This window comes from Brachyhypopomus gauderio, chromosome 5 (assembly GCF_052324685.1).
Source record: "Brachyhypopomus gauderio isolate BG-103 chromosome 5, BGAUD_0.2, whole genome shotgun sequence".
NCBI lineage: Eukaryota > Metazoa > Chordata > Actinopteri > Gymnotiformes > Hypopomidae > Brachyhypopomus > Brachyhypopomus gauderio.
The window spans coordinates 3,029,145-3,040,636 of NC_135215.1; the positions used below are offsets into that span (position 1 = coordinate 3,029,145).

Genomic DNA, 11,492 nt, shown 5'->3' on the forward strand with positions numbered 1-11,492 from the left:
CTCACTCCCGCCAGCACCTTGTGGAAATTTCCTTCACCGACCCATCCTGCACCAAGAGGCGACCGTTGTCTCGAGGCTGGCTGATAAAAGCTTCTATTTACGCGCCAGATGGCGTTCCTCTGAGGCCCTGCGTAAGCGCTGGAAAGTGTGATGTTCCTTGCCGCCTGGACCGGGGCCTGCATGGGCACCGAGCATGTCTCCAGGTGGCGCACGCTGTATCTGAAGAGGCGAGAACCCGGGAGGCCACATCGCGCTAAAACGGCAGCGTCCCCAGAGACGTTCCTCTGCCGAAACAGCCACGGAGGGGCGATGCGGTATCTGCGATCCAAGGGGTGATCGTTCATGAAGATTCTGAGGTCTGTTTCCCCAACATAGTGACAAGGGTGAGCCACAAACAGAACGGTCGGTGAGGAAAAATAAGAAGCTCGGCCTTTAAAGAGGCCTTATTCAAAAACAAGTGAATTAGTTTAGGTTTTCCTTCCCAGTGAGGCCCTATTTCGGGCAAACGTCATAATGTAGGATGTGGGCCGAGCTGAATGTACAGGCTGAACTCAGCTCTCCACATTCTGACTCCAGACCTGCTGTCAGGACTGAATTCCCAGCAAAGGGCCGTCCTCTCAGAGTTGCACAGCAGACCTAGGAGCAATGTGTCTTTTTTAATGTGTGAAGACAGTGGCATTAATTTCAAGCATCAAAATAGGCCCTGAACATATTCAAATATGGATTCACTTTTACATATGTACGTGCAAACTCGAGAAGTGAGATCTTTAGTGTAAGAACCTAATAATCTAACAGTCCTGATTCAGGAACAACGGACCAGATACTGTTTTGGTAGCACAGTGAATGTGACATTTCCCTGATAAACAATAAATAATTATTTGTAGTGCTACATTCATAATGTGGCAGACAAACAAGGAGTGTTTTTGTTGGTTTATACATTAAAATTATTCCTCATAATTTGTAGCAGAGGTCCTGCTTGTTCTCATCATTAACACTAAGCGGAAATCTACATTTACGGAACACAGTTGATCAAACTAGTGGTGAGAAGTCTATATTCCATTACCAGTCCACCCTTAACTGACACTGTTGTTATCTCAGACCAGAGAGTCTTAGGAAACAGATGCACCAGGCTTTTGATTCCTAGTCAATAATGAGCAATCATTTGATTCTCGGCCAAACTGCTGGTCTTCCTCCGGCATTCATGCTTCGTGCTGTGACTGAACAAAGCTGCTTGTTGTGAACATTTTTGAATAACATGGTTAGTGTGAATTATCCATCTTAATGGGCTTTTTCCTATCCAGACATCCATGTTGTAAATACACAATGAACCCAAATGGCTTGTCTTACAGAGAACAGATAATCAAATTATTCATTATCAGTAGAGCATGCAAGGTGCATTTTAAACCCCTTATTCTACCCTTTTAGGTTTCAATGTTATACTTGCACACTCTAAATAGGAACATATTGGCCAAATCGAAACATTTTTGGTTTTTGAAACATGCTGTTAAGACTTTCAGGAATCTCTGGTACGCCAAACACTCGACCAACCATGTTCATGTGTGAACAGGACGAACAGTCAAAGGACAGAGACGGAGAGGAGATCCTGTTACCCCAGTCTGGGCCCAATTTCTTATTCATAAGAAAAGTCTAGTCCTGAAGGTGCATTCTCTGCTTTGTAACCTTATGTAGAAGTGAAGCATCATAAAACATGAACCAATATAACTGCAGCGAATTAGGTTCTAGAATGACAGAAAAACCACAAAAATAAAAATTTTAAACTGTGTTGGCTACACAGTGCATCTATTCTGGCTATAAATGTGATAACGATCCTTTCTGTCCACTTTTCTGAACTCCAGTGTTCATATGAAACCAGCAGAATGCCGTTGAGCGCATACAAAAGGGCCTAGTTTTAAAATGTTGTTGAACTCCCATCCAGGAATTGGCACATCAATCCAACGAGCTGGCCTCCCCCGGCGAGTCTAGCACAAGTTAAAAGGATATAATTAGCAGGGACAGAAAGAAAAACATCTTCCAGGTGATATTCAGGCTCCATCTCCAACGGGCACCAAGACAACTACAGGGTGTGAGAAGTTAGCCAAAACGTACCCCTCCAACAGAGATATATGGGAAATGAAGCTCCTCTATTTGATCTACTCAGGCAAGCGTTCTTGCAAGGAAAAGAACATTAGGAGGTCAAGAGCTTCAGAGGTCAGGAGCTTCAGTTAACAAATAACACTCCTCCTCAGAAGAAGCACCAATTTATCAGAGACTGGGAGAACACCAAATGCCAGGAGGCTTAACGTTGCTTAACGAGTAAAGCCCATACCTGTTCATCAGTGAGGGCCTGTGACGTAGAGCAGTCTTATCTCTACAACAGGCACTTAGCACTGAAGGAACACACACTACCGTACCACTACCACACCACTCGACTCTTACCTCACCACAGGTGTTGGCCGGCGAATGCACAGCAACATCTTCAAGGGAAATGATACAATCCTCAAGCTTCGTCAGAATGCCATGTTGCGATTCACCTCTGTAAACTACGAACCGTTAATCGTGTTTGCTCTTTGAGGGGTTCAGGGAAGAACCAGGTGGTGAAGAAGTTGCCGTTAAAACAGATCAAATAAAAGTTGCTGCCCTTTCGTTCTCCGCAGTTAAAAATTACTGCCCCCACTCCAAAGACGGGAATGGAAAGTTTTCAGCAATGGTTAAATTATATATTTGTGTGGGTACACTGTTGAAAATAACATCATCTTTCACACAGAGCTATAATTAAGTTATACACACTGGGCTGTAAAAGTCATTTTACATTTGTCTTATGTGGGAATGGTCCATCTGAAACCCTTGTGTCACGTGTCTCGAACAGATGTCTAACCCACTTTAAAAAAAAAAGAAAAGAAATAAAACAAAGGTTGCCATAAAATATGAGAACGCACATAAAGCATATTGATGGGTCACTCTTTGCACAATATGAATTCAGCAACTAGCTAATCTACAAAACTGGGCAGCAGAATTCAGCAGCCATGGCCACATGCTTTCAGACTGCTGGTGGTGACGGTGGTGGTGGTGGTGCTGGTGGTGACGGTGGTAGTGGTGGTGGTGACTGTGGTGGTGGTGATGGAGGTGGTGGGGAAGACAGCATCCCAGCTCCGTTGTTGATGCCTTCATGCCTCAGCACTCTCTGGATACACCGAGGGCTCTGGGTGTTTGGCAACACTGGGGTACAGGGCACGATCTTAGAGCAGTAGTTATCTACAGCACTCAGTCTGAAGAGGCTTCAAGCTCCCATGAGCCAGCGTGCCAAACGGGATAGACGTTTCAGCAAGAGCAGGACAAAACGTCCTGCGGCCTTGACCGATATGGAGGGGCATGTTGGATTTAATACAACTGACAGACTACGGCTAGAGGAAAACATTCAAAGTAGAGTATCAAAACTAATGGAAGAAATGGACTTAACGATACTTAAATAAATAAGGCTAGTGATTCAGCAAAACCTCTTAATGAGCAATCACTTATGTCTGAATCTGTAAGCTCATGGGGAAATATTTTGGGGGATGATTGCCTCCCGTGACATCTATGGTCAGTGGGGTTTAGGTCGGAACACTGCCTGTGTGTATGGAAAGCAGGTTGGAAAACATGGACCCCCGCTGAAATGCGACGGGGTGCCATGTGAACACAGCATCAGCAAACTAAATGCCTAGCAACATAAGTGAGAAGTTATTCAAAACACCGAAGGCATAAGCATAAACAAGTTTGCCCTCTTGCATGGCAAGATAATATTAATTGTGGCGATATGAAGCAATATTGTAATATATATTGAAATATTGTATTTTAGCCTAATTTAGGTCATTTATAATACATGTACATATTGGTGGATATTGTTGCATGGTTAATCTTATGATCACACATATGCACCGTGTTCTGTGCTGATACCTTTAGTTATATTTAGGATGTTTGATTTTACGAATTTCAGCCTCTCTAATGCACATTGCAGTTCATATAGTATGATGGATTACTTAAACTTGTTTTAGAGTTCACAAAAGTAAAACAAATATTGGTAATCCATGTTGTTTCCAGCCACAGCAAAGTGAAATTACTGGTTATTACGACGTAAATGAGGCAGTCTGGCTGGCAGACAGACATGTCCATGCTACAGATGAGGGGGTAAGACAGTGTGGCTCATGAACAGGTCATGTCTTACGTCTCAGTTCCCATCACTTGTTACTCAGCTTCATCTGTGTCTCATCTGAATACAGGACTTTGACCCTGAACACCAGTAAAACAGAATCTCAACTAGAACAAAGTGTAACTAATTTAGGAGGATAACAGTGATGTGAAACTGTGGCACTGATGCATTGCGTATGTATTTCTGATTATTGTAACCTTTGACACAAGTACACATAGGCTAAATCTTGTGTTACTGTTCAGTTTTCTTTAATCTGAAAAGGCAAATGCCACACAAAGAACACTTTGCTATCGTGTACATGTACTTCCAATGAAATGACACCACAGCCAATTAATCAATTACTACTGGTGACAAACTGAAAAGCTTATTTACAAAAAACATGCTTGTTACACAGTCCATATGATATCAAGATGCACGCTAGAAGCAAATGAAAGCTAATATAACTGCAAAGTTGTTGCTTCGTGTCAAATCCAAGGTCCCAGAGTGCATTGCCGACACAAACAGCTGTTAACGTTTCATTTGACTTGAAAATACGAAGCATAATTTCAACACCATGACTGGACAGCCAGAAGCAAGCGGACCTGTTAATGAATAAAGCAGAAACAGCTGTTCCAGGAGGGGGACTGAACACAACGCATGGCCATGGCGTGAACCAAAGCTCTCCAGAAGCTCTTGTGGAGAACCTCTCTGTGGCCTCCTGGTAATCTGTGCAGCTTCAGCATTCCACATTTTCTGGTCTCTTATTGCAAACTGGTATAAATGCTGACTGCAAGTACGCCGTCATGGCCGTTATCACAGCCTAACGTCACAGTAACGCCCTCAAATCATTTGGACTCAGCTGATGTGCACTGACAATATGAACATCATTCGATTTTTAGGCAGCAAATATTTAAATATTTTTACTTAATAAAAAAACTAAGACAAACAAACAGGGAGGGAAACCCACAAAACCAAACCAAAAATGTCAAGCTGCACTTCATCACATCCAAGTGTGAGGACAAAAACACTGGTCTGTTGCACAAGGAAATACAATGAGACAACTACTGAAAGCATAACGTTATGTAACCTACCAAAGCACAAAATGCTTGTAGTGCAATTAGGTAATAATAAAATCTCTCTAGAGAGAGAGAGAGTTGGCAGGCCCAAAGAGCACAATGAAACTTGATCAGCCCACAACAATGACACATTCATGTTTGCTTGCTTGTTTGGTTCACTTGTACATGACCTAGTCTACACACAACGGAGTTAATTAGCCAATCACGAACAATAACGTGACCAGAGCCGATCAAAGCCTTTTGAAATGCAAGTACATATGCCACGTTTTGAGCAAAATCCCAGTTGGGTTGTGTGAAAAAACTATAAATGATAAGCTGTCTATGGTGTTTCTACAACATGGCCTATGGACGATCAGAGCACATCACCAAGGCCACAGAGACAAGTTTAGCCCAAGTGTCAAGGAGCAAATGAATATATGTAAATGGGAGCACGTTGGGACGGTGGGGGGTTGGATCTAACGACCACTGGTAAGGTCAATGGAGGGACTGGTGTACATGAAAATGCATAACCAGCCCATCGGCCTTGTGCAGTGATAAACTGGTCCAACGTCATGCACACCCATAACAAAAGAGCAAAAACGTAAAGAAATCATTCACTAAAATGTTATTTCTTTAACTTGGCCATTGTGTTGAAGCCACGGTCGATGACCAAAACTACACTTCTTTGCATGCCCTAGCATAGAGTGAGAGGGCAGTGTAATGCCAATATTGTAATAATTTCTCAATGATATAACACCACTCAGAAATAGAATAAACGTTTGTTCTGGTTTTGGATTGAGATTAAGGTTAGGATTAGAAATGTGGCCAGGGTTGGCCTGCTCCATTCAACTGCTTACGTCCAATTACGTCCACTTAAAGGGGTCCCATTATGCTTTTCCAGTTTCTCCATTTGTTTTACTGTGTTATATAGCCTTCTCTGCAAGTAAACCGTCTGCAAAGTAAAGCCGAAAGCACGCACCAACACAACAGTCCCAAAGCAGCCACTTTTCTTAGCTGCTTGCAATACCTCATTGAAATTTCATTCATTTTCTTTGATATAGCCCAACATGCAATCTCAGAATACTTAGCTAACCTGCTAACTAAACTTCTAATGCGCTCTGTATTTTTACAAATGTATTATGTATTACATTCTGCCTGTTCATTCTGGGGACCATAAAAGGCATGATAACCACTGGACAACGTAATGATTCCTAACATTTCAAACACACTGGTGTTTACATCTCCTCTGATTCAGTCATACAACACATAAAAGAGAACAAACCAAATAAAGTGGATATTAACTCATTAACAAAGTACATTTCCAAGTAATCCAATACAGTATAAGGTTTTCCACATGAAAATATAATAAATTACCAATAATTTATAAAGCATTACATTACTATTCAAAATCTTATATTACATTTTTAGGTAAATTATTTCATGATTAGGTTATAGGCTATTACATTGTTGTCCAAGTAAATTGCACAATTACATTTCTGGATGCAAATGCATTATTGAGAAATGCTTACAATATTGGGTTATACAGAGCAGAAAGGGTGTTGTGTTATACACACTCAAATTGCTCCAGGCACTGCATTTAGGAATTATTTATTAAACACGAAGATGAATATCAACTCTCGACCTTGTAAACATACAGTGACAAAAAATGTGTGTATAGTTACAAACCTAAATACAACTCCCAACTGTTCTTACATCCTATGAGCATTCAAGACCTCTAGTTACCAATGACTAAAATGAGCAATTTGCAGCCATTTTAGGACAAAATCAAGAAAAGTTTGAAATAACATTCAACTTGCCAGGAAGAGGCTGCATCCATGCTGAAGATGAAGGAGCCATGGATCATACAACAGCAGACTGCGCAACATCTCAATGGAGTATTCAAATACAGTCAATATGTCAATTCCATACTCATATTTTCCCAAAAGGTTACACAGACAGAAAAGTAACAAAGTTTAGCATCATAGACCTACAACTGAAACTGGTCAGACAAGACAACACACTCCTGCTTGTATGACCTGCAGGCAGATTCCCTATACCCATTCAAATATGGTGGTGGTGGTCGAGCGCTGACTCTGTGTGGCCATATCCATGCCATAATTCTCCCAGCATGCCCCTGCATAAGCAAAGGAGCACTGGGGCCTAGCAGCTCTTCGCTGGGGGTGTCGAGTTGGACAGAGACTACATGGATTACACACTTGAGCTCTGGAATCACTCAAGACGATCATGAACAGATTATCAGAGTGCAGCTTCACAACAGTCCACTGACATCCATTTGTCTTTATTAAAACCATAGTCAGAAACCAAATAAAACAAACAAAAAACTAAAAATGATTCATTTAACAAAAAGGGAAAACCTTAACCTTGGCCCCATTGGTTTATACATATTTTATACATATATATTTACTTATTCATGAATGTTTTCCTTCAATGCTTTTACTGTATTTTACTGAGGCTATTTAACTTGTGCCCCAACATAGATTTTTCGACCCCTCTTAACCTTATTTTTGTAATGCTATGATCAGCACTGTGGAGAAGCTAATTTAACCACTGAGCAGCTGGAGCGTTTGTCATAATGAAGGGGCAGCAGTTAGGAGATCTCTCTCCTAACCTCGCTCTTCTCATACTCCCAAGCTCTGGCTGTATTAAACGTCTAGTCAGTTAAGTGAATTTATGAGTGCATCACGCCCCCTGCATAGCTGCCACCTCTTTCTTTCCTTGACCATTTACCATATTAATAAATCTTGGGTCATGTGGTCACCTCTCCGATCTTCAGCCTAGCTGAAGGTTGTGCGTGTACTCTTGGTTGTGAGGTTTCAAGCTTTTAATCCATGATGTGCGACATTATTGAAATAATACTAAGTAGAAGGGAAACCGATCTACTGGACATATGCTAAACGTGTATTCAAAGTGGGGAGTGAGAAAGAAGAGGCAGGGAAGCTATGAAACCTGTATTTCATTGGTCCATTTTTATTTCTTCTTTCCTCTGTCACCAATCATTCCACCGTGGTGACAAATATACTTTGTGTAGACTCGGGGAACATCAGGAGGGATCGAAAAAGAAAGAACTCTGAACAACTCTTCAGTAATGGATGACAGGAACCCTGGCTGTCGGACTGCTGAAGGGGACGTTGGTGTCTGACTCACGGAAGGTTCATGCACGGTAGCTTCTGCTGACCGGCACGATCGCGGTGAGTCACGGGAACCCGCCATGATTCACCACTGCAACAGGAGCAGGGGGCTCTTGCGTCACTAATCTAAGCCTGATCCACTTTCCTGAGTGAGTGGAAAGCCAGGATCACATCAAAACAAACTAAAAACACCAAGACACGCTTTCTGCTAAAAGGGACAACCTAATGTGCCCCACACTGTTTGGGTGCTCGCACCGACCACCTCAGTATATCACCGCATCACCACCCAGATTTGCTTAGCATACACACACACACACACAGATAAACCACAGCTACAAGAAATGCGACTCACCTTTGAGAGATGCTCTGTAAACTTCATAACCGTCGCCGTTGTTGCAAACTCGAACCATTACCCACGCAGCTACAGTCAACAGTGGCAGGGGATGGGCAGTTTAAATGACCAGACGACAAAGGTTGCGATGGAGTAGAGGCATTTGCATTTAACTGTGTAAAACACGAGGACCTGGGCCTTGTTTCGTTCCACAGCATGTCAAAACAGGCCCATGACATAGCACACACAAACTAGCTATACTAGACTGTCAGCAAGACTCCGTGGGCGACCAACATTCAAAGGCCAGATTTGTGAGTGTAAAAAAAAAAAAAAAAAAAAAAGAAGTGGTCAGAGTTACGACAGGAGAGTCTACAGAAAGTCTAGAAATAAAGTCCGGAGCAGTACACCTTGTGCTGGATGATAATGAGTTTTAAGAGGATTTGGGGGATTTTGCCGATGCTTTTTCCTAAAATCCATGAAATATCAGCATACCTTCACACTGGTATGAAAGTCTAGCAGTGCCATGAACCTGCCATGAAGGCCAAGCGTGTTCAGTTCAAGTACGTGATACGTCTGTGAAGAACACACCTGAGACCAGTTCTAAAAACCATCTGCCATGTTTCATCTAGTTTGCCAAATGGCAGTATGTTCTTTGCTTTTCAACCATACATCAAGTAATAAAGATAAGCAGATTGTTTTCTCTGGAGCTTGATCCTGTCTGTGGTATGATATTAAATAAATTATTCTTGATTAATTACTAACTATAAAACTTTTAAACTGATTATGAGGGTTATTAACATTACTCAAACGTATCCTTGAATCGACAGCATATCAAACCAATGGGGGAGGAATCAAGAGGAAACACTCCTTACCCAAAGATAATGAACTACTCAAGTGTAGCACATACCACGTTACTCCACTGAATATAGGCTGGATATGAATCAGTTGCATTTAATATGAATACTGCAACGCTGATGAGTGGGAGCAATTAAAAGCCATCATCTAACTTATGGTTTGTAACCTTGTTTGTCCCATGAATGGTTTCAGCACCACATACAACAGATTCACCAAGGCAGAACAGTGCAAAAGCCGGTGGGAATCCCAATACATCCTATTCCCTGCAGACAAAGGGGAAGAGAATAAAAAAAAGATCTCGTTGGGCTCCTTTAAGCTCATGAGCAAGAGAGAAAGAAGTGGCAAATGTGGTTGGGTTGAAAAAAATACATTCTGTTGTGCTTTACTGGAGGGTGATGGTCACAGGCTGGAGATGACTCAGCTCCACTAGCACAAAATGGTGGGACATAAACAGCAGCACTGTTTTTATGAGCAAGAAATATACGTTTAGTACATTTTTTAAGACCAAAATATCTGCAATACTTTGTAAAACGCGATTCCCTTCAGGAAAAACCGGGAAATGAATGCGTTGAAACATGGAGTGGTGGAATAAATCACACATTTTGATGGAAAGCTTAGGAGTGTTGAACTTTCTCATGCGCAGTGATGGTGAACTTGAATGTACCTGCGGATGTGAATGACCTTGGTGTAAGAGTGTAAGAGTGAGAGAGTGAGAGAGTGTGAGAGTGTGAGCTGATGCTGAGGAGACCACAGCAAACCACGAAATGGTCGCTAGCGATACAAGCGCAAACTCCACTGAAGCGCGCGCCGCTGGCCGCGTTGATTTGAGCCCTCAACGGCACGAGACGCGGTCGACGGTTATGTGAAGTAAATACAAACTCCAAACCCCAGTGTTTTTATATAAAGTCATGTCTGAAACATGTACTTTATATGTACATACTATCGTTAGTTAGCCTAGGGTGACCGACGTTAGCTAACGCTTCGTTTCCTTATTTCACAAACGTCGACATATCGCCAACTGTACGTTAGTGTTGGTATGCTAACGTCGGTCGGCTAGTTAGCTGTAGCTAGTTAGCGCTCCCTAGTTAGCCGTCGCTAGGTAGCGGTCGCTAGTTAACTGTCGCTAGGTAGCGGTCGCTAGGCTACAACACTCCAGCCCTAGCTCACACAATGACATGCTAACTGGCTACCCCCCCACGACCGCTCGGAGTCGATATAAAACATATTAAAAACGTCGGGATATAAGAAGCGACCGTACCTTTTTCATTCTCGGCGCCTCCGCGACCGTGCCGTCGCGGTTGACGAACGCGTCGCCGCCGTTTTGCTGCGGGTCCGGCCGCTTCATCGCGGAGGCTTGCGGCATCTTCACGGGGTTCGGCGTCGAGGTGACGGGACTGGGCTCCGCGTTCACGGTGGCCTCGGGCGTCGGGGACGCCGCCGACGCGTTGCAGTCAATGTTTAGCAAGACCTTCTCGTCCGCCTTGGGTGTCACTGGCGAAACGGCAGACAATTCTTTATTAGGGACGTCTTTTAAGTCGGTCTCGGCCATTTTCGCTGCCACAAACTGAACTGACATCGCTGCAATCCGGTGGCTTTTTTCCCCCCGATTCGAGCGAGGATAGAGCGACACAAGACGAATTCGAGTGGCTGACCGGGTAGCTGCAAAGGATTGTGGGAGGTGTAGTCTTCGAAGCGCAAGACCGGGTTTTTGTAGAGTTAGCGACACGAATGAATTCGCACAAACATTACTGAAAACATTTAATGAAATAAAATACACACACCTGTATATAACCCCCTTCTTTTAAAGGGTTAAATCCAAAAAATATTCACCAGACACTGAAACTCTCCACTTTACACAAACTGTGAAATTGTGGTGGTGACTGCAGATTTGGTTCTCTCACATATTTTTCCAAAAAATGTTTTTGAACGACCTTAAA

At 42.8% G+C, this 11,492-nt stretch overlaps 1 protein-coding gene across 3 annotated transcripts in view; it reads right to left on the minus strand.

Moving 5' to 3' along the window:
- ahcyl2b (adenosylhomocysteinase like 2b) overlaps window positions 1–11,232 on the minus strand; it is a 30,259-nt gene extending 19,027 nt beyond the window's left edge. Inside the window, exon 1 of one of the 3 annotated variants that reach the window (XM_077004911.1) lies at window positions 10,814–11,232. In XM_077004911.1, the coding sequence (XP_076861026.1) occupies window positions 10,814–11,131 (318 nt within the window). In that variant the 5' untranslated portion in view covers window positions 11,132–11,232. Of the gene's footprint in view, window positions 1–8,721; window positions 8,961–10,813 lie in introns of those variants that run through there. The other 2 variants (XM_077004910.1, XM_077004913.1) reach the window with 2 other exon arrangements.
- Between the last annotated feature and the right edge of the window lie 260 nt (window positions 11,233–11,492).